This window comes from Notamacropus eugenii, chromosome 7 (genome assembly GCF_028372415.1).
Source record: "Notamacropus eugenii isolate mMacEug1 chromosome 7, mMacEug1.pri_v2, whole genome shotgun sequence".
In the NCBI taxonomy this organism is placed as follows: Eukaryota; Metazoa; Chordata; class Mammalia; order Diprotodontia; family Macropodidae; genus Notamacropus; species Notamacropus eugenii.
The window spans coordinates 61,049,748-61,073,594 of NC_092878.1; the positions used below are offsets into that span (position 1 = coordinate 61,049,748).

The window sequence follows — 23,847 nt, forward strand, 5'->3', positions numbered from 1 at the left end:
GTTGATAGCGTGGGGCATTGTGGGAATAGTTCTTAGGCGGCACCCCGGAAGTCTTGACTAAGGCACGAGTCGTTATGGGAAAGGTAGTTCTACGTGCTGTCAAGTTAGGAAGGAGAAAGTGAGAGGAAAGAATAGTAGGGACCACTACTCCCAGGTGTGCAAGGGAAATCCCACACTATAGAAGCCATCTAATCCAACCCCTTTATTTGACAAATTAAGAAGCTGAGACCTTGGCGAGCTAAGTGGTTTGCATACGCTGTCCGGCGAGTCCTGGTGAAGTTTCCTGAGCACAAAGAGGTCCAAGATGCAGGCAGGAAAGGTCTGTGCACAACGAAAGGGGTGGGCTTAACGGAGAAGCCTAGATGCTTGGGGTGGGGATGAAGGTGACCAAATTTCTGCCTCTCTCCCATACCCCTCCCCCGCCCGCCCCAGAACTAGACCCACGCACCAGAAATCGCCCTTTGTCTCTCCGAAGTAGAATAACGAGGCCAACGCTCTCTAAACTTGCTGCGGCCCCACTGCACCCTGGGATATGTAGTCTCGAGGACTCAAGCGCTTAAAACACTACTTGGACTAGCCCTGCGAATGCACGGAGTCGCACCACAGCGTCCTCTGCTGGGAGGGACCCTTGAGACCCTGAAAGGGGCTTGATTACTCTGTAAGGACGAGAAATTGTAATAATTATTTCTACAGTGCTTTAAAGTTTGCAAACTACGTGTGACAAGCATGTTTTATCCTCTAAAAATCTAGGAGATAGGCGGTATTATTAGTCCTATTTTGCAAATGAAGAAACTGAAGCACAGAAAGGTTAAGTGACTTGCCCACGGTCACACAGCTGGTAACAGACAGGATCTTAACTTAGGCGTTCATCAGCGCTCCGTCCACCTGGCTGCTTCAAAACCTAGACACTGGATCTCCCGACTCCTCTCAAGGACGTAGGGATGCTACTTAGTGTCCCTCTTCTAGAAGCCTTTCCCAATGCTTGTAATTGGGAGGGTGTTTTTCCTGTATGAGAGGCAGCTGCAGACCTAAGAGGCCCTGGGTTCGAATCGTGACCCTAATGCCTAGGGGCTGGCAGTTCCTCAGGTCAGGGCATGCTGACCTGCGTTGGTAGAAGGTGGTTCCTATGCTGTGGAAATCACAGCCTCTCTTTCTGTCCCGTATTGACTTACCTGCTTTTATAGAATGAAAGTTCCTTGAGGAGAAGACTCTCACCTTTTTGTATTTGCATTCCTGGGTTCTAGCGCATGGTAATAATAACAAGTGGCTGTTGATTACTCTCTTTGCATGGTGGGACCGGGCTGGCCTAGTAGACAGTTCCTTGTGCCCAGTTTCCTCATGTCCTCCTTTACTTAAACCCCAACCCTAGCACCTTGGCCTTCCTCCTGGCCTCTTTCTCTCCTACAGCCAGTGTTCTCAGCCAGTTAATCTGGAAGAAATTAATAAATTATAGCGCATTAAAGAGTTAGTTACTGATAACAGAGCAGAGGGCCCATAGAAGGGAGAGGAAAAAGGTGGTATTAATGGAAAGAAAGCTGGGCCTTTGATCAGGAGACTGGAGGTGGAATGGCAGCCCCAACAGATGTTACCAGCTGTGGAACCCTGGAAAAGTCACTGAATCTCCCTAAGACCCGATTTCTTCATCTGTAAAATGCAAATAATATTTCCACTACCTAACACAGCTTTGTTGTAAAAATGCAGTTATTATTATAAAAAGTGAGTTCTTATTATAGGTGCCTCTAGAGGCCACAATGCTTTAATCCATGAGAATGTCTAACGGTGACATTTCAGGCGGTAGAGATATTTGGGAATTGCCTCTTCCCTCATCACCCCAAAAGCAGATTACAGCAGGATTGGAGTGGACTGGTTACACTGAAATTACTGTCCTTGAAAGGGGGAAATAGAACTATATGGCCTAATTGGAAGAGCTCTAAGAACATTTCTGTCCTGGAGAATATCTCCTTCATTGTTTTCTTAAGTTCTCCTCCTCAGCAGCAAATCCTCCAATGATTCTTAAAGACTTTCCCTACCCCAAAAATATCTCCCACAGTGCAGCCTCAAATTGGGCCATTATCAGATTCATTCTTTGTCACTCCTATTACAGTTTTTTAAATGTTACCTTGTGTAACATTATCGACAAATAGCCGATTTTCTGTCTAGCTTGTAAAGCCCTTCACAGAGTGCCAGTGGTTCCTTTCCAGCCTTATACTTTTCTTTCCTCTATTTACTTACTCTACTATCCAGTGACCTACTGTTCCTCAAACAAACCACATCTTAACATAATGCCTGGAACACAGTATAAGCTTAACAAATGCTTATTGACTGAACAAAGGGTTCAGGTACATTCTGGGAACTTTCCTCAGAATTAGCTGGTTCCCCATGCAGGAAAGCTGGGAAAATAATAGACATATTTAGTATACTTCTGGGCAGTTTAGTGATGATTCAGTGGACAGATTGCAGGGTCTGGAGTCAGAAGGATCTGAGTTCAAACCCAGCCTCAGACCCTCACTGCCTGTGTGACCCTGGGCAAGTCACTACCTGCCTTAACTCACTGGAGAAGGAAATGGCAAAGCACTCCATTATCTCTGCCAAGGAAAACCCTATGCAAGGTCACAGAGTCAGAACGACTGAACAACAAAGTGTACCCTTCAGACCAACTCCTCACTTGCAAACAATGCAGTTCTTACTAAACACCAGAAAGTTTTATTCAAGGGAGAGAAATGGAATAGAAATCATAGAATAAATAAATAATCCCAAAGATGTATGTAAATCCCAAGGGTTACTTATGGTCCGTCACAAATATGAGAATTCCTCTGTTCTGTATCCTTCCCCATAAATCCTGTCCTGGCCAGCTGCACCTGTCAGTAGAAAGGGGATTTTTTTTTCCTCTTTTCTTCTTGTCATTCCCAGTGGCTCCGTAGCTTAGCTACTGAATCTTCAACTTTTCAGGCCAGGCCAGACAATCTCCACAGAGCTCCAATTGCTCTATTTCATTTCCTCCATGCAAAATAAATGCAAACATATTTCCTGAAGCCATCTTGATTCTTTTCCCTTTTTTGGAGGCAGTTGTGGTTAAGTGACTTGCTCAGGGTCACACAGCTAGTGTTTGAGTCTGGATTTTGAAGTCAGCTCCTGACTCCAGGGCCGGTACTCTACCAACTGCACCATCTATCTGTTCTTCTAGTCTTCTAATCAGTCAGTTGATAGATAAGCATTAAGTTGGTGCTGTATACCAGGAATTGTTCTTTGTTTTCTCCACACAAACTCCTTTTACTCTGTTCCAGTCTACATCCTTATTTTTCCTCAATTGCCTACGTGGGAAATGGAAGAAGGGGAGGCAAATATCCCAGGACTCCCTACACCTATGAGGAAGTTGATTTGTTGAAGACCCCTTCTCTATTCCAATCAGTATCAATCAATTTGATAGGCATATGAGTTCTATATGGCCCCAGAGCTGTGAGTTACAGATGGTAAAATCACTTGTATAATCATGGGAAGCTGGCCAGAGGCCCTCCACCCTTATTTTTCCATGTCATGGTGACCAAGCACAGTGTAGTGGAGGTGACATGGGAAGTCCCCCCAAATTATTTTTGTACCTCTAGACCATTCCTTTGTCCAACATGAACAGGTGTCCATCTTATGACCACCTCAGTGGAGATAGTCCTCGCTCTGCCCAACTTGTGATTCTGCTGATACGTTGTTTTGCTGGTATAGTAGTTCTTGAATGTTTAAATATTGAACCCTATAAAAATAGAGCCCTGTAAGGAGGGAACAGCTCAGATCATGAGGAAGATCTGAGGTCCACTTCATTAGAGGGGACCGTGGACCCTTTAATAAAATGCCATTGACTCAGCTGTGCCTCAGTTTCTCTTATTGTAGGTTGAATAATTTTAATCCCCACTCCCATAATTATTGTCCTTTTCATAGGGTCCAGTTTTTAAAAATAAATACCCCCGTTAAACCGCTAATATCTTAGCATGAAAGAATTTATTTAATTCTTTAGAATTGGAAGAGCACTGAGGATCTAGGAGCAAAAAAGTAGTGAAAGACAAAATACATATTGCTTCATAGTTGTACCTTAGGCTGACTCACTATGCACAGAAAATGGATTCAGCAATCCAGTGAGAAGAATGTTGAGAAAAGGAAATCCCACCAAGACTGGGACATTAGATATTCTATCTTTCCCAGACCCAAAAGCTGACCACAGCATGAGCCAAGTAAGAGAGAACTAGCTTCCCCATTGTTTCCTGCACCCCCACCCCCTTATTAACTCCTCCCCACACCAAACAGATTTTGAGGGAAATTTCTCTGTTCAAAGGTCATAAGAGCAGAATGGCAGTTCCTGAGAAGGTAAGGCTTTCTAGGAGCCCCAAAGAGATAGAGAGAGCCTTTGTTTCTCAGTAAAGACAACTTTCTGTCCTCATAAACACACCCCTTCCTCTTCCCTCTCCACTCCAAAAGCAAATTTCAGCAGGATTGGAGTGGACTGGCTTCACTAAAACCAACAGTCCCCAAAAGGAGGAAGTAGACCTGTGTGACCTAATTTGAGGATCCTAGGAGTCCATATCTCTCCCCTAAAATAGCTCCTTCATTGTTTTGTGAAGTTTTCCTCAGCAGCAAATCCTGCAATGATTCCTGAAGACTTTCCCTACCCAAAAATATCTCCCACACTGCAGTCTCAAATTGGGTTATTGTCAAATTCTTTGTCATTCCTATTACATTTTTAAATGATACCTTGTGTCAGAAACTTGACAAATATCAAATCATCTCTTTGGCTCTTAAAGCCCTTCACAGAGTACTAGTGACTCTTTTCCTATCTTTCCAGTCTTCCCATATTTTTCTCTCCTCCATTTATCCATTTGGCTCCTTTCATCATCTTGTAAGTATCCAGATGTGCCTTGGGAAACTCTCTTTGCTCCCCTAAGATTTTCAGTCACGTCTGTCTCAGAGCAATACAGTTATCCTATTCTGCAGGCCCACTGCCGACCTGGAGAGGCAGGTGAGGCTTCCCCCTCTGCCCACCCAAAAGTAGTTCAGTCATCCCACTCTGCCCACCCAAAAGTACTTCTGTGACTGAGATCGGAAAGTATCGATGAAACTTCTCTCTCTCTTCTCAGCCGGTCCTCTATTCGTATTTCCGAAGCTCTTGTTCCTGGAGAGTTCGAATCGGTAAGAGTGGTCTTCCCTGCCCATTCCCATATTCCTGGAGAAACGACAAGGTGGGGAGAGGAAGAATCGGGTATCCAGCAAAAGTTAGGGAGACAGAGTCCAAGTGCATGCACCACTTTGGGACAAAGCTGCTAGGGCATCTCTTCTACAGCCCCTCCAGTCTGCTAAGTCTTACTTGTTGCTGGGTTTCCACAGAAAAACAAAAGGGGGTTGGGGTGGGGAAAAGAAGGTATTACTTTTCTGTGCTAATTGATTCTTCCCTTCACCGTCCTCTCTAGAGACCCCTTAGTAATGTTACCCCAACCCTAGTAGAAGCCAGCTTTCCTGTTGCTAGGAAACAGGAAGAACAGGGCCTGGCTTTTATCATTATTGCTTTCCTTGCCAGACTTTTATCTTATTTGATTTTGCTAACTAATTAGCCTGGGCAGGTCAATGTCCTGCAGAGAGAGCCTTTTGGATTCCCTCAGAGCCTGTTGGAAAAAGAGGGAGCAATCGTTAATCTCTGAACCAGAGATGGGGGTGGGGACCAGGTGAGAGCAGGGTCCTGCAGTTGTCAGAGCTGGTCAGATATTGCTCCAGTGGTGCCATTCTTGTTATCTTACTGGGCTTAAAGTCAGGAAGACCTGTGTTTTCATATCATTTCTGACACATAACTAGCTGAGTGTGACCATGTGCAAATCATTTCATTCCCTCCTGCTACCTTTCCTGTAAAATGAGGACATGACGTTCTAGGAGATAGTCTATGGAAAGCAATTTATAAACCTTCAAGTACTACGTAAGTAAAAGTCATTGTTTGACTCTAAAGCAGCACATACACCCCAGCATCCCAATCACAGCTTTGCCTTTTAAGACTAACAACCTTCTGTGTTATGAGTGGAGTCTAGGAATCAAGGAGTTTCAACCCCCTCTTTATTCAGCAGCCTCTTCTGCATTAACATCCCCATCAGGGGTCACTCCAGCTTTGCTTGAACATTAACAGTATCATGGCGTTCACTGTTTCAGAAGAAAGACTTTTATTTTTCCAAGAGCTAAAACTGATAAGAAGTTTTTCCTTATTCCAAAAATCACCTTCCCTGGAATTTTCCATTCCCTGATCCTGAGAGAAACTACTAATCCTTAAATGGGGATGGCTGCAGGCCACATAATTGACTTAATTTTAAAATGTAATATTACCTATAATTCATTGCATTTTTATTGATTTTATTTAGTACTTCCCAGTTATGTTTTAATCTGGTAGGGTCAAACACAGGAGCCTATGTTTGACGCCTCTGCTCTGAAATAGGGGCACTTAACCTTTTTTAGTGTTGTGGACCATTTGGCATTCTGGTGAAGTCTGTGGATCCATTCTCAGAATAAATGGATGTTTTTAAATGTGTAAAATACATAGAATAGAAAAGTAAGCCAACTGTACTGAGACAAAATTATTTTAAAAATTTTAAACAAGTTTCCAGATCTCAGATTTAGAACCCCTACTCCAGAACAATACAGAATAGATCTCACCCCTCTTACACATGACAACCCTTCAGATCTTTGAAGACTGATAATCAAGGGAGTTCTGGGTTATGGGACCAACAAGATGGTGGACAAGGCACTTTCCCCATCCCACCAATTCTTTACAAAAAAAATTCAAAAAGAAATTATATGTTACATATAGATCTGAATCCACAGGACAAAAAAGAGCAAATCCTGACAAGATAAATGAATACCACAGAAAGTCTTTAATCATTCAGCACCCTCTGCATTCTGTTCTGGGCAGGGACAAACTGATCAAAGTACCTGGTACATAGTAGGCTAATTGACAAGCCTCTGAATTCTGGGTCATGTACCTTGGACCCATATTTAGGTCCTCCCTGTTCTGCTGCAGAGATTTTGCTGGCATGCCTTACACCCTGCCCTACCTCCAACCTGAAACAAGCTTAAGAAGTGAGGGGAATGTACTGACTTGGAAAACCCGTAGGCTTCAAAGATTCCAGGTGCAACACTTTCCCACCCTCCCCCAACCCAGCAAAGAATGGCAGGTGCTAATTAAGCAAAGGAAAGGAGAAAGGGTCTGTCATGAGTGGCTGCATCACACCTGAAAGAAAGATTAAAACCCAACTAGGGCCAGTCTTTTCCACAGATACTACCTAGGGCAGAGGCTAAGGCCAATGAACTTTAAGTGTCTCAGTGTAGGAGGAAGGAAACAGCTTTGCAGCCCAATTCTCAGAGTGTAATCACCCTGAGAGGGAAGAGTCAGAAAATGAGTGATGGGGAAATATAAAGAAGCGGGGAAAGGTGACACATCAAAGATTTCAGGAGGAAGAAAAACCCAGACCACAAACAGATAAAGTAGCAGAGAGCATCCTCAACCTAAAAGGGAAGGATGAATACTAAATCTTCAAAGATAGTACAAAGCTGTTGACAAATATTACAAAAGAAAAGTAAACCAATTCCTAATGAAACACAGAATCCTATATAATCTCAAAGGGCATGGAACTACAACAAGAAATTCCAGAACAGTTCAAAGAAAAGAATGAGAAGAAACTAGGAATATGTTGGAAGTTATAGCTCTCTATGCAGCAATAAAAAATTTCATTTTGCAGATTAGAAAAAAAAAATCCAATTCCTAATCAAGGAACTACTGATTTCAGCTTAATATGCCAGTGGTTCAGAACTTTATTCATCTTCTGAGACATCAGTGAACCGTTTGGCACACATGTGGAAGCAATGAGTGTTAATCTCCACCTCCCAGCTTCCCTCATCCAATCATCTTACCATCCACATCCTACCCCAATTACATGTCTGTATACCTAAAACATCACTAACCGATTTCCCAAAACCTTGCCAGCCATGCTCTTTTCCTTCTATCTAAGGTGAGGTATTCAGCACTCTCGTTGTCTAAAATTGGCAAAGACAGGAAGTCCAAGTTTCTGGACACACTAAGAACATCTCAAGCTATTTGGAAAAGGGGTGGAGCTTACCCATGAGAACTTAGTTTCCCCTTTTCAACATTGATCGAATCTCCTGAGCAGATTACCCTAATCAGAGAAAGACTTTGAGAAATACTTCATTCTGAGATAAAATGAGGTACTGTCATTTTTAAAAGCACCTACCTTTCCTTGAGTGGTTGGTAACACATCTTAAGCTGCTTTAGAAAGCAACAAGTTTATCATTAGAAGAATTAAGTTCAAATGCCTATATCACATGGAGAAATCACTTTTACCCCTTTGGGGGTTCAGTTTCTTGAAGAGGACTAGGCTACATGATGGCTAGATACCTTCCAATTCTACATATCTGTACAATGATCTGTTTCATCTTTGTTGATGAGGGGATGGAGGAGGAGGAGTCCATTTGTTCTCTTTCAGTTTTTTGGTGCTTTAATTACCCTCCTCATCAGTCCCACCCTGGAAGGCTTAGGGTTCCAGGACTTGGATTCTCTGCCAAGAAACAACTATACCCATCATATTCATTCAGCACACACTTATTAGGTACCTACTCTAGGCAATGTACCATGCCACGCTAAAGGGAAAGATGACAAAGATGAATAAGGCAAACTGTTGTCCTGACCCTCCAGGTGGTTATGGTCCAAGAAGTAAGAGATACAAATAGAGCTGCCCTATGGTGTTGCATACAATAAGTGCTGTGTGAATAGTAATAATAACAGCTAATATTTGTATGGGGCACAAGCCTAGTAATGGAAGCATGACTCAGAGTGCTGGGTCTGGAGTCAGGCAGACCTAAATTCAAATCCAGCCTCAGACACTTACTAGCTGTGTGACCTTGGGTAAGTCACTTAACCTCTCTTTGCCTTAATCCACTGAAGAAGGAAATGGCAAACCACTCCAGTGTCTTTGCCAAGAAAACCTCATAGACGGTATTGGCATGCTATGATTCACAACAAAACAACCTTTATATAACACTTTAAGGTTTTGTAATAGTAAAAATCTTCCCTGACCATTAAGAGGCCTCAGATGGGACTATTGAGGGAGGGTTGATTAGGGAAGGCTTGTTTCCTATAAAGGCCCACACCTTTTGCTGATTGTTAATGATCATGAGGGGTTGTGCCCTCAGGCTCTGAAAAGAGAGAGAGAGAGAGAGAGAGAGAGAGAGAGAGAGAGAGAGAGAGAGAGAGAGAGAGAGAGAGAGAGAGAGAGAGAGAGAGAGAGAGTGAGAGTGTGAGTGTGAGTGTGAGTGTGTGAGTGTGTGTGTGTGTGTGTGTGTGTACACGTACACGTACGTGTGTACTCTGAGGTGAGATTTTTCTTTGGGAGTTAGTTTTTGGAAGAAGGTTCTTGTGCCAGATGAGACTCTGGGCAGCTATTTTAAGAAGTCCCCGGCTTTGAAAACCTAGAGGTTGATACTTCTCTCTCTAGAGGTTGATACTTCTCTCTCTAGAGGTTGATACTTCTCTCTCTAGAGGTTGATACTTCTCTCTCTGGTGATGATGTATGTATTGCCTACGGTCAGACAGTTCGAAGCCCTGTCTATTGGTCCTGCTCATATTTTCTCTGTTGATTTATGTGTTTAATTAAAGTGATTGTTGACCCCTCAAAAGCTGCTTTCCTTTTAGAAAAGTAGGTGTAAAGAACCTGTGCAGCAGGCCCTCCTGTATATGCTGGGGTGCTTACTGCACAGGTTTGCAAAGCACTTTACAAACATCTTTTTATCCTCACAACAGCCCTAGGATGCTGGTGCTATTATTATCCCTGTTTTATAGGTAAGGAAAATGAGGTTACGTGATTTGCTCAGGGTCACTCAAGTAGTATCTGAGGTGAGAGTATAAATTCATGTCCTCCTGACTCTGGGTCTAGTACTCTATCCACTAGGCACTTGGGCGCCTAACTGGTCCCGACAATAAATATTTAAACAATACAGAGGAGAGAGAGAAAACACTTTGTACTGAGATGACCTGGGAAAATTTCCTGAAGGTGGTGTGTCTGATCCCTCTAGAGCCTACGGAAACTCCCTTCAGAAAATTCCTCCTCTGTAGGAGTCTCTTTCTAAGGCATCACAGCCCAAAGCTGCCTTCTGTGACTAGCTCTTACTTTGTATGTGTTGTTTTCTCATCTGCAGCCTTGGCTCTCAAGGGGATTGACTATGACATCTTTCCTGTGAACCTCATAAAGGATGGAGGGCAGCAGGTAAAAAGAGTACAATAAGTCCATGAGATGTATGAAGTGCATGCAGAGATTTTCGGAGGTGATAGAAAGCATTTCTGGAGTTTTTCTGGTTGGGGTTCTCAAGGACAGCTTCATGGAGGCATTGACTTTTGAGCTAGGCTTTGAAGGATGTCAGACTTTACTGAACAAAGATAGTAGGGGGGCTACTCCAGGCACAGAGATGAGAAAATGTAGGACGTATTTGGGAAATGGGGAGTAGTCCAGTTTGTCTATGGGATCCGACTTCAGCTGAGATTATCAAAAATAATAATGGCAAATAAAAACGGCTGATATTTATATGGTGCTTTAAGGTTTTGAAAATGCTTTACAGATATTTTATCATCACAACAACCTCACCTGAGGCTCAGGGTTAGGGCAGTGGTGGGATCCCAAATGCCAAACCAGTGCTACCCCCAAGGGGAGGACTGTGCTCAAGAAAGGAGAAAGGACTCTTTCACAAACTGTACTGAGCCAAGGGAAACAGGGTGAAGTAAAACTGAAAATATAAATCTATGTCAGATTGTGGAAAACTTTGAATGACAGGTTAATGAGTTTGGCCTTCATTTGGTAGAAAGGCAGGCCAGCCCACGAGGAATAGGGCTATGTCCCTCTCCACCAACCTAACTAACCCAGGCTTTCCCTTTCCCTTTGGGACCTTGTCTTCACAGTTTACTAAGGAATTCCAGACACTAAACGCAATGAGTCAAGTGCCAGTCCTGAAGATTGATGGCATTACCCTCAGTCAATCAGTGAGTACTGTGGACCAGTCAGCCCATTATTCATTCCAACAAGAGGACTGTGAAGAAGCCATTATCTCTTGCTTTCTTCTCCCACACTTGCCCCACATACACACCAGGTCAAGGATAGACCACAAAGCAGGCCTTTTGAATGCCTAAACTCCGGGAGTTAAGGAGTGAATGTGTGTGTGTGTGTGTGTGTGTGTGTGTGTGTGTGTGTGTGTGTGTGTGTGTGTGTGTGTGTGTGTGTTGGGGGGATGATGTGGGGAGAAGTAAGCAGGAAAATGAAAAACAGTTGATATTATCAAACACTTTCTCCTTCCTCCCTTGTTTCTTGTCTCTGTCCCTTCTGGGATGCAGCTGGCCATCATTGAGTATCTGGAAGAGACACGACCAACACCAGTCAGGCTCCTGCCACAGGACCCCAAGAAAAGAGCCAGTGTTCGAATGATCTCAGATCTCATTGCTAGTGGAATTCAACCCCTGCAGGTACAGACCTTTAGAGAAACCAAGCATCGTGCATTCCCATTATGGTACCTGCCCATGACCCAAGGAAAAATGACAGGGCAACAAGGAGAGGAGACCTAAGTTCAAACCACTTCATGGAATCATGAAATTTTTAGAGAGACTTTGGACTTTATATAATCTAGCCTTTATCCAATCCAGTCCTTTATTAAATACCTACTATATACATGGCACTATGCTATGCTAGGGAAACAAAGACCAAGTGATGGTCAGTCCCTGCCCTCAAGGAGATTACATTCTGTTGTAGAGGTAAAAGATGTAAACAGATGAGTATATCCATAGTCATTTGAAGAGGAGCGAAATTACAGTAACCACTGGTAGGATCAGGAAGTTTTTCCATAAGGAGTCAGAACATGAGCTGAGCCTTAACGAAGCTACCGAAGCAATAGAGAAGTGAGTTGTTCTAAGTTTTATTAAGTCCAGGCTAAGAACCAGATCCCCTGATTCATAGTCCAAGGCTCTTTTCTACATCACAGTACTTCATTTTAGTGGGACCCAGGCTAGGAGTGAATTAGTCATTCAGTGGCTGATTGTGCTCCTCGATGTAAGTGATGGCAAATCGAAGACTACCGACAAGTCTTGCTGACTTTTCCTTCTTCTTTACAACTGTTGCTAAGTAGGGCTCCACCTGGCTATTTCTGAGCTCAGAGTCGGATTACATATTACTTTATAATTATTTTTCCTTATTATGAACTTAAGAAACATCAACATGAATATTTCCTTATATAAAGAAAAACAGAAAAGGAGGCCTTTACTATATACAACTTGGTTATTCTATTTACCTATTTTAAAGTTTAAAACTGCACTAAGGCTTTTGGAATACTCTGTATTTCCAATTTAACATGTGGTAGTTCTAACACTGTCCTTGTTTGTCTCTGTTCCCTTCTGAATTTCCTTCTTATCTCTTCTGTTTGTTTTTAAAATTATTCATTGACTCATTTTTCTCTACTTTCTTCCTTTGTTGTGTGTCAGTATCACTATGCTCTCCCTCACTTTCCAACTTGCCACTACACCAAAACAAAATGGAAGCATTCCCTCCTATCAGATAAGTAGACAGCTAGGTGACAGTGAATAGAGTGCTGAACCTGGAGTCTGGAAGACCTGAGTTTAAATCCAGCCTCAGTTACATTTCTTTGCAATACAAGCCTAGTAGTGGTTTTTCTGGGTCAGAAGGTCACAGTTTAGTGGCTTTGGGAATATAACACTAATTTTATTTCCAAAATGATTGAATTTCAAAGATCCAACAGTATATTAGTATACCTGTCTTCCTATAGCTCTCTCATCTTGTCCAGTCTGATTGATGTGAGGCAGAACTTCACAGTGGTTTTAATTTTAATTTCTCTACTAATTGTTTGGGGTATTTTTAAAATATGGTTGCTCATAACTTAGACTTCCCTTAAGAATGACCGTACCCTTTGGCTATTTATAATTTGGAGAATGACTTTTGTTCAAATTTGTATCAGTTCTCTATATATGTTGGACATTGTAATCTTTCTGAGGAATATTTGCTACAATATTTTTTCCATCTAACTATTTCTTTTCTAATTCTAACTGCATTGATTTTGTTTGTACAAAAATCTTAGATTTTATGCAGTCAAAATTGTCCATTTTGTTTCCTGTGATCTTCTCTATCCTTTGTTTGGTCAATAATTCTTTCCCTATTCATATTAGTTAACAGTATCTCCTTTCCTGCTCCTCTAATTATTTTCTGATAAGACTTTTTATAGCTAACTCATGTGTGCATTTAGAACTTATTGTGGTACATGGTTTAAGATACTGGTTTAAACCCAATTTCTGTTAATTTTCCGAGCAGTTTAGGTCGACTAGTGAGTCCTCATTTTAGTAGTTCAAGGTCTTGGACTTACTGAAGACTATGCCACTAAATTTGTTTCTTGTCTTGTGTAATCATCATTTCCCTTTTTAACCAGTACCAAATGGTTTTGATGATTACCGCTTCATGATATAGTGTAAGGTCTAATAATACTCAGGTAAGCCCCATTCCTTCCCACTTTCTTTCATTTCTTCCTTTGGTATTCCTGACCTTTTTTTTTTTTTTTGGTCCTCCTAATGATTTTTTTGTTTTATTTTATAAAAGTGAACCATAATTTGATTGGTGTGACACTAAATCTGTAAATGTATTTAAGTAGGGTATTGTTATTTTTAATATACTGGCATGGTCCAGCAAATAATTTCTCTCCAATTATTTAGGGCTATCTTTATTTTTGTAGTAGTGTTTTTTATTGTATTTCCATAATTTCTGTGTTTTATGGTGGTTTCTGAATTCCCAGATATTTTATATGTTCTCTAGTTATTTTGAATGAAATTTCTCCTTCTTACTCTTCTTGATGGGGTTTTTTTTGTAACGTATAAAAAGAATGGTGACCTTTCTGAGTTCATTTTTGTGTGTTACTGCTTCACTGAAGTTATTGTTGCTCTTAATTCAACTAAAAATTGAATTCAGTAATATCATCTAAAAAGTGATCATTTTGTTTCTTCTTTTCTTATGCTGATTCCTTTCATGTTTTTATCTTATCGCTATAGGTAGCATTTCTAGCATTTTATCAAGTCATAATAGTGACAGGGGATGTCTTTGCTTTGCTCTGGTCTTTTTTTTTTTTGTCCCTGATCTTTTTGGAATGCTAGCTCTTGGTTTTAGGTATTATTTACCTTACACTCCATTAATTTCTGGGATTTGGGTTTTTTGTTTTTTTTTTACTGTTTTTAGCACAAACAGATATTATATTTTGTCAAAAGCTTTTTCTTCTAATAAAATCATGTGACTTCTGTTTATTATTTTTTGTAGTGAACTAACCCAACCAGGTCATAGCATATGATCTTTTTAATGTATTGCTGTAGTCTCTTTGTTATTATTTTATTCAAGATTTTTCCATCAATGCTAATTAGAGATATTGGTCTGACAGCCCTTCTTGTTTTAAGTATCAGGACCATATCTATAAAATACGAGGAGTTTGGCAGGATCCTTTTTGCCTCTATTTTTTTCAAACAACTTATGTGATATTAGAATTAATTGCCATTTGAATGTTTAATAAAATTCACTTATAAATCCATCTAGTCCTAGGGTTTTTTCTTTGGAAGTTCCTTTATGACTTGTTCAATGTCTTTTTCTGAGGTTAGGTTACTTCACTTCTCTTTCTTGTTCTGTTCTGTTAACCTTCATATATCTCGAACATATTCGTTTAAATTATCAGTTTTGTTGGTATATATTTGGGCAAAAATAGTTTCCAGTAATTTCATTTATTCATTGGTTGTGCTTTCTCTTTTTTATTGGCGGTTTCTTTTCTTGTTGGGAGAAATCCAATTGGGTAAGGGTTTGTTTGGTTGTTTTTGTTTCTTTAAACTCTCTTCTAGTTTTATTTCTTAACTAATTGGAAGGTTTTTTATTTTTCATGTTTATCTCTTTTGTTTTTTAGAATTCTTATTTTTGTGTTTGAGGTTTGTTTTTTTTAAATTTGTTCCTTTTCTGATTGTTTTTTAGTTCAATGCCTAATTTATTGATATGTTGTTTTGTTGATGCAAGTGTTTGGAAATATAAATTGCCCAGTAAGGAATGCTTTGACTGCATTCTAAAAGTTTGGGTATGTTGCTTCATCATTGTCATTTGCTTTAATGAAATTACCTTATTTCTATGATTTGTCCTTTTACCTACAAATTCTTTAGGATTAATCTATTTACTCTACATTAAAGTTTGAATCCTTTCTTCAAAACCCTCTCCTTACTGATTATATTTTTAATTGTATCATGGTCAATAAGGAAAGTGTTTAATATTTCTGGTTTTCTGCATTTATTGATAAAGATTTTGTGCCCTAGAACATGATAAAGTTTTGTAAAGGTGTCATGTAGAACTAAGAAATATGCATATTCTTATTTCCATTCAACATCACCAGAGATCTATGATATCCGACTTTTGTGAAATTCTATTCAGGTCTTTAGCTTCTTTCTCATTTATCTTTTTGTTAGATTCTTTTAGATTTGAAAGGGGCATACAGCTATCATAATTTTACTATTTCTGCCTATAATCAGATTAACTTTTCCTTTAAGTTCTTAGCAGTGCCATTTATTGCATATGTATTAAGTATTGATATTTTCCTATTACATTGGTGTCATTAAGGATGATGTTTATTTCCCTGCTTATTCCTTATAACTGTATCTATTTTTTCTGTTGCCTTGCCTGAGACCATGATTTATATAGAAGAAAATTCTATACTCTGTGTTGTAGGCACAAGCCTGCCAGAAAAATCTTATCAATTAAATTAAACTAATTCTAAGTATTCTCTACTTAGAGAGACAGATCCAAAAATGGAGAGCTTCTTGTTGCTTTGAAGTATCTCCAATATGTAGCATCAGAGAACTATCTCTGATGCAAGTCATTTTGGAATTGCAGTTTATATTGTTCTCAATCCACAAAAATCCAAACTAAAGATTAAGCAAGAGTTCAGAGTCCAAGTAACAGCCTCAGAACCATAATAACCTAAAAGGTCAGTGCAGCTTAGAGAATCATTATTATAAACCCTATTTGACAACTTACTCTAAGAATTCTCATTTCTACCTATCCAAAGGGTCAACGCAAGAGATACTTCCATTAACAGAAGTAATAAAAGATTGCTTCCTTCTCTTAGTCTTATCATTGCTGTCTGTTCAAGGCATGAGGGAAAAGAGCAGTGCTTTTAATTAGAGCAAACAGTGGCCTCGTTGTCTTTGTCTGATCACCACCCTGACTTCATTATCGAACATAGTTCCTCCCTGCACTTTCACTCAGTTTCCTCAAAGGAAGTGGTTAGGCATCTGGTAAGGAAGAGGACAAAGAAAAAGGATTTAGTGCAGGACATTGTTTTCCTAAAATTTTGATTAAGTATTGATAATTTTTCTTATTTAGGTGGGACCAAAGACTTTAGACTAAAATATGGTTCTAATATTATTTTGTAGTGTGTAGTTTAAAAAGGCAAGGGGGGGATGTGGGGTGAAAGGAGCCACCTCAGTGTGCTTCTACAATGGCTAATTCTGCTTTTTAAAGTTTGTCTGAATCATAATAAATTCTGCTCCAGCCCCTCAGTTTGACTCTGTGAGAATCTTTATGTTTCAAGTGTGTTGTTTATAAACAACATATTATTAGTTGTTTTCAAATTCATTGTGCTGCCTTCCTTTTTTTATGAATGAGTTCATTCTATCCAAGATCATGGTTATAATTATTAATTGCCTAATTCCCACTTATCATCCCACTAATATTCCTCTTATACTTCTTTACAATGAAGAAAGAGGTGAAGAAAAAGAAGAAATCTGATCAGCACTAGTAATCTTTAATTAAAAGTCTTTCCAACACCTCTGTACCCCATCTCTCACCAGTCCCAAATCCTAATCTGTGGTTCTTACACGTTTTCTTTTTAATCTTCCCTTTATAATTAACTCTCTAAAGCTTATTTTGCTTCTATCTATTCCCTCTATAACTTTACTCTGAAGCTTTATCCCACCTCCCTTTTTCCTAATGTATTTCTGTATCATACTCTGTGTGTGTGTGTATGTGTGTATGTGTATATGTGTATATTCATCCCTCCCTTATGCCTTTCAGATAAGAGTGATGTCATTATATGCACCCTTTCCCTACCCCTTCCTCCATGTTTAAATACTTCTTTCATGCACCCTTTTTATCTGAAATAGTAAATTCCTCCTCCTTTTCCCCCTTGGTCCCCTAGCATATTCTTTGTCCCCTCCCTTTCCTTTCTGAAAACCAACAAAGCAGAGCATGACCATATGAAGGCCCTATGGTTTTTTAATTTAACCTTTTCCAGGACCCTTGAAGACTTAGGATTCTGAAGGGACACTTACTTGCCTCTTCTCTACCTAGTAGAACATATGAACTTTAGTCATTGTTTAGCCCCTTTAGTAGCTCATATATATTTACCTTTCTAGGCTTTTCTTGATACCTTTGTTTCCATTTCATAGTTTATTCTCAGTGGTCTTTTCCTCAGAAATTCTCAGAAGTCCTAGTTCTCTGTTTTATTAAAGGACATTTTTACTTCTATAGGATTATAATCAATTTTGCAGAGTAAGTTATTGTTAGTTATAAAACCTCTAGCTTTTACCTTTTGGAATACTATATTCCAAGATTTTCTCTTCTTTATTGAAGTTGCTGCTAAGTCTTGTATTCTCTCTGTGGCTGCTTAATACTTGAATGCTTTCTTTCTGGCTGCTTGCATTATAATTTTTTTCTTTGACTTGGAAGCTCTCCATTTTGACTATGACACTACCTGGTATTGAATTTTAGGTTTCTCTTTGGAAGAGATTACTGAATGTTCTTTGGTATAATATATCTTAGTATAATAGATCTTTTATTATTTCTTGAAATATAGTGTCTAGGTTTTTTGTTTGGTTTTGATTTTCAGGGAGTCTGAATTTACAATTAATTTGTGAAATTATGAAATAGGGACCAGCACGTCCAGTTTTTTGAGTACTTGCCAGTGACAAGAGGAAACGGTGACAATCACACTGTAGCCTCACAGAAGCGTGGGGGCAAACAACACAGCAGAGACAAGTGGCAAAAGAGATATAGAAGCAGACATCGGGGGAAAGAATGGTGAAGGGAGACAGACAGAGTAGAGAAGAGAATGGGGAATAGGAGAGGCACATGTAACCATTGAATAGAGTTGGGAGCACTTAGCATCATGGACTTGATGGAAACGGAAGAGTACTTGGGGGCAGGACTTTGAGGTCTCATTTTTATAGGGGTTTTTTGGAAGACAGTCTTACTCTTGTCTGTGTCACCTTGGGATTAGTTCATTAACATATTCAAATCATGTCAGAATTGTTACTAAAACTTTAAAGTTAATATGTCCATTTCATCTCAAAATTATCACCATTTGATGCTCTGTTGGTTTCTACTGTGGAGGTCTGAAATTTTTCTGGAATTTATATATCATGGGATTAAAGACCCTGACAGGAGTGCCTAGATGGCATCTGCTAATTTAGCACACGTTGCCAGGATGTGAGTTTTGGTTAATATATGATACAGTTTGTAAATTATGCACCTTTGATCTTAGGAACAGTTTGTAAGGGATTTCCAGGTTCCCATTTACAATCTTATTTCCTGCTATTGCCCCTTTACATTGTCTATTTATAGACTTACTTATTATACTGACTGGAAGGGGAGAGGTGGTGAGGGGAAACAGAATAAGATACAATTTTAACACAGAGTCCAATGATTCTTAAGTTTTCTTGGTCATTTGTTTTATAACACATACCTTATAATTTTTCTGTCTTTGAACTTTGTTCTAATATTTCTTGTCTCATGAAATTATTCAGTTGTTTACTTTATTCTGTTTTTCAGGGAGTCTCCTATTTGGGTGAGGTTTTCCACCTTCTGTTCTAAACTATGTATGTTCCTTTCTACCTTTTCTTCCTGAATGTTAATATCATCTATAATTTCTTTTTTTTTAACCTTTTGCTAATTTCTTTCACTCCCTCTTTGTAGTACTTAGGGCTAAACACGTTTTTTCCCTCCAAGACTGTGCTTGTAGTTGCATATTTACTCTCTTCTATGTTTAACTTTGGGGTTTGTCTTAACCCATAATATTTATCTATTGGGTTTTTTTTCCTATTTCCTTTTTTTCAGCCTCGGTTCTCAGTTGTGTGCTCAGACCAGTCCCTTCTGGCACTCTTGGATGGTTAGGACTTGTTTGGTCCTATCCCTTCTGTAGGCTGGGTATTAAGCCTACCTTCCCCAATTCCTGACTCAGCCTCCTATTGGTTCTCCAATATCTGTCTTCTTTTCCTTGCGCATTCTTTAACTGATAATTGTTCCATCCCTAGCTGTGACCCTGGCAAGCCCTATTGGAATGTAAGATGTTGGATGTCTCAGACTCCTGCATGCTCCATAACAGCGGTGCTCTGACTTGTGCTCTGGCTCCCAAGGTTCCAAGAAGCGCAGTCAGGTCTTGTCTCCCAGTAATTTGACGTGTGGGGCTATTTCTTTCCCTCATTGCTTCTGTGATGCTCCAGGGCCAAGATATGGCTTTAGAGTCCCAATTACTAGAGTTAGCACTGTCTCTTAATCCCCCTATTCAGGTGTTGGATGGCTTCAGGACAGTTTTGGGGAGCTTGCACAGGTTTCCATGACAGAGCTTCTATCCTCATTGCTATATAAAGTGCAAGAACAACTATCCTGTAATCTGGCCTTAATACTTAGTCCATAACTATAGCCACATGTACACGAACACAAATCCTTGGGCCTCTCTACTCTCCTATTGCTCCTCTATCACATATCATTCCAGTGGGTGTGATTATGGGGGTTTTCTAGCCACCAGAACTTTAGGCAGTCAGAAAAGAAGGTCTCAGGGACCAAGCATCTCCACCCTCATGCCCTAAACCTTGAGAATCTAGAAGTATTGTTATCTAGATAGTAGCCCACAAGGATCCCCTGAATTATATTTTATATGTATTATTCACATAGCAGAACCTCTCAAGACAAGAGGAAGGAATGGCTTCTCTCACCCTAGTAAGGAACTATGCATTGCAAGACCTAAGGGGGAAGAGTTGGCACTGAGTTGGCAGGATCAGTAAGGTTACTAAATCTGACCAGTGGATTTCCTTTGGCTTGTCAGAACCTATCTGTCCTAAAGGAAGTGGGCCAAGAGAAACAGCTGCCATGGGTACAAGCAGTCATCAGCTCTGGCTTTGGAGGTAGGTCTCCACCATAACAAGTCCCTGATCCTGGGATTTCAGAGAACTGGCCCTGCTCACCCGATGCTTATTTCATGATCTCCCTCAAGCTTCTATGGTGATAATGATAGAATAGGCTGGTGAATGGGAGGGACTTCCAGGCCAGCAGTTGGGAAGGAGATGGGCTGAACAAGTGGCCAAAATGGTTTAATGAGAACAATTAATCTCAAACCAGTGGTCAAGCCCTTTGGTGTTGCCTGGTCTTCCCTTTACTAGGCCACACTCAAGTCCATGGCTTTGCCTGAATATCACATCCAAGAGACTGAGGCCAAAGGAAAGATGAATTGTGTAATAGAAGAATGATACCTTAAGTCTTACTCACCATAGGTGGGAGAAATGAGAAACATCTCCCTTTGATTTGCTCCAGATTCTCCAATATCCTGTCTATAACCTTTCCTCCAGCAAACAGATTCAAGCTAGTCCACAAATCCCATCTCAGGCACAGCCGCTATTATCCCCATTTTATAGAAGAAGCTGAGACATAAGAGTAATGATGCTGAGCATCCTCTTTCTTCCTATACATAGAGGAAGGGCCAAAGAGCTCTCCTCAGTTTTTGTTTTCTTCCTTTCATAGCCCTGGAGAGTATCTTGCAGAGCACAGCAGGGAAGTACTGCGTGGGAAATGAGGTAAGGGCAGATGTATCTCCATTCTTCCTTATCCTTGGCCCCTGTCAGAATTTGTTGCTTCAACTAAATAGGACTTCACAGAAGAACTAGCTGAGCTGGTCAGTGCTAAAGCAATAGGCCCTTTTATTTGGCTTGTTTAAGGAAAAGCCTCCAAGAGAAAACTGTTGGCTTAACTGGAGACACACGAAGTGGGAGGTGCAGGACAGGGACAAGGGAAGGGTACTAGGGAAGTTGTTTGCCCCTCACACTTCAGCTGCAACTGACTCCTTCAAATTAGAGTAGCCAACTGAGCTTCCTTACACTGGATTGTCCCAACTAGAGATGTCAGCAGGAAGCTCTTGGTTGATTAACGATTGTCTAGCTAGTATAGACAGAGGCTTTGGGGCCAGGGATGGGGAAAAACACAGTGCATGACTGCTCTGTTGAGGTTGCCAGGGATATAGTCAGAACCCAATAGATGTGTGGTTGGGGATCATGAACCAGGCCCAAATTTGAGCTTTCTCTGCAGATCTCCATGGCTGACTTATGTCTGGTGCCTCAGGTGGCTAATGCTGAGAGGTGAGTAAGAACCCTATCCTCTCCCCCACACACCACAGAGAGCCTTCTCCACACATAAGCAACTACCTCTCCCCCACTAGCCCCCCACCTCTCTTGTATGAGTCACACTGGTAGCATCCCAACTTACCTATTTCTGTAATGAAACTCCATTTTCCCTTGTTTGAAAGAGGCAATGAAATGACCTCACAATCACTGCAGAGATGATCCAGCTCTTGGCTTCTGCTCGTAGGACACTGAGGGTGCCCCCATCCTAACTCCCTGGAAGGCATTCCAGTAGCAAAACCCACCAGAAAATATTTGTCCACTTTGTGCATGTGTTCACTGCCCATGAGGATCCTCAGAATGGTCCAGGGTCCAGACTTCCAGCCCTACTCATTCCCTTCCTTTTACCCCAGTATAGCAAATATCAGTTGAGCTTCTATTATGTTCAAGGCTCCATTAGATGCATAGAGGAATGTAAGACAGTTCCCAGTCCCAAGAATCTTGGGTTTTATCTAGAGCAGGGAATCTAAACCTTTTTGGGGTCATGGACTCTTTTGGCAGGCCAGTGAAGTCAATAGACTCCTCAGCATAATTTTTAAATGCTTGAAATTGTAAAGGAAAGCAATCATATTTAAATAATATTATCAAAAAAAAATTTATGTTCACATACTCCAGGTTAAGAACCTCTCATAGAAAGACAAGATATGAAAAGATAAATCGCAAAAACAGACCGGATAAGGACCAGATGACACTGAACTGCCTCCAGAAGGCCACCACCCTTGCGATACCTGCTTCTCTTTTTTTGTTTTTCTTTAGTCATTTTCAGTAGTGTTCAACATTCCATGACTCCACTTGGGGTTTCCTTTTCAAAGATGCTAGAGTGATTTACCACTTCCTTCTCCAGCTCATTTTACAGATGAAGAAACTGAGGCAAACAGTAAAGTGACTTGCCCAGGGTCACACAGCTAGATTTGAGGCTAGATTTGAACTTAAGTCTTTCTGACTAGGCCTGACATTCTATCCACTGCATCACCTAACTGCTTTCTTTTTACTTCAAAGGAATTTTCTATGTTAAATGAATGTTCCCAGTTAAATGAATATCCATACTTGCTCCTCCTTGCTTGTCAGGTTCAGTGTTTCCTTGCTGAAATCTCAGTCTCTGCTCAATGACGTATGTTCATATTGCAGGTTTAAGGTGGACCTCTCCCCATACCCCACCATCAACCGCATCAACAAGACCTTGTTCACCATAGAGGCTTTCCAAGTGAGCCACCCTTCCCGGCAGCCTGACACCCCTCCAGAACTTCGGGCCTAAATCCTGGCATTTCCACCTTAGGGATAACTGAGAGTGTGAGCTGCACAGTTTTAACACCACAAAGATAAATAAATCATGATTAGTGAAATGAGCCCTGGCTTGGAAACTGAGAGATCTAGGTTGGAATTCTAGCTTTCCCAAGCACAGAATTCTTCTGGACCTCTTTTTCCTCTTCTGTCAAATCTGAAGGTCAATAATACCTGTTCTGTCTATTTCATAGGGTTATGGTGATCGGAATGAATGCAATAATTTAGGTAAAATGCTTGGAAGATCATGAAGTGCTGAATAAATAAATGACAGGAAGTACTGCCTCTTTCCGTGGGCTGCTTCCATGAATATCATACATTTTTGTTAATTGATCTTGATGTTCGTCTATACCCTCATCTCTGGACCCAAGAAGAGTAAGCTTATCCAGTTAAACAAGAACAAAGGTAGAGGAGATGAAGCATCTTTATTTTTCCCAAGTAGTATGCCAGCTCCTAGCTCATTAAAGGCCATGAAAAAGGGAGAGGACACATATATCTGGAATTTTCACAGCCACTGAGTAGTTCCTCCCTGTTTTAGGGGAGGATAGGGTATGTTCGTCCTTCCTTGCTGAAGAACGCCATGCCATCAGAGAAATGATGACATGACTTGCACTTGACTTTGTGTTGAGTAAGGGAGGGCTGTGCAGAGCCATCTGAATCCTATGACCAGATATTCATTGGGATGACTGGAGGGACCCAGGATGAGGCAATTGGGGTGAAGTGACTTGCCCAAGGCCACACAGCTAGTGAGTGTCAAGTGTCTGAGGTGACATTTGAACTCAGGTCCTCCTGACTCCTGCACTGGTGCTCTATCCACTGCACCACGTAGGAGAACAAGGAGGGAACCTGTGGCTTCATTGGAGCCAAGAGCTTTTGTTGTGCAAACTCTTTCCAACTAGACAGATCAATAACTCACTTATAACTTAGTCTTAGAGGGTACCTTGGGCAATGAGGTTAAATGAGGTTAAGTGATAGGGTCACACACTCTATATATGCCCAGGAGGATCTGAATTTAGGTCTTCCAGACTTCAAGGCCAGCC

At 40.6% G+C, this 23,847-nt stretch overlaps 1 protein-coding gene across 5 annotated transcripts; it reads left to right on the forward strand.

Annotated features, from left to right (window-relative positions):
• The first annotated feature begins 15 nt into the window (after window positions 1–15).
• On the forward strand, window positions 16–23,124 carry GSTZ1 (glutathione S-transferase zeta 1). Of its 5 annotated transcripts, none has more exons than XM_072622363.1 (9): window positions 16–319; window positions 5,118–5,169; window positions 10,222–10,289; window positions 10,976–11,056; window positions 11,405–11,533; window positions 20,182–20,260; window positions 20,874–20,926; window positions 21,435–21,484; window positions 22,655–23,124. In XM_072622363.1, exons 1-9 carry the CDS (start codon window positions 305–307, stop codon window positions 22,779–22,781), a joined length of 654 nt encoding a protein of 217 aa, XP_072478464.1. In that variant the 5' UTR covers window positions 16–304; the 3' UTR covers window positions 22,782–23,124. The 5 variants fall into 5 exon arrangements, with proteins under 5 accessions (XP_072478464.1, XP_072478467.1, XP_072478466.1 ...); XM_072622361.1 differs by lacking the exon at window positions 16–319 and adding an exon at window positions 4,318–4,350; XM_072622366.1 differs by lacking the exon at window positions 5,118–5,169.
• The last annotated feature ends 723 nt before the right edge of the window (window positions 23,125–23,847 follow it).

Bases quoted from the DNA above. Each gene is read 5' to 3' on its own strand.
- GSTZ1 (XM_072622361.1), top strand. The intron at 20,261-20,873 runs GTAGGTCTCCAC...TTCCTTTCATAG, and splicing joins CATCAGCTCTGGCTTTGGAG to CCCTGGAGAGTATCTTGCAG. The intron at 20,927-21,434 runs GTAAGGGCAGAT...CTTTCTCTGCAG, and splicing joins AGTACTGCGTGGGAAATGAG to ATCTCCATGGCTGACTTATG.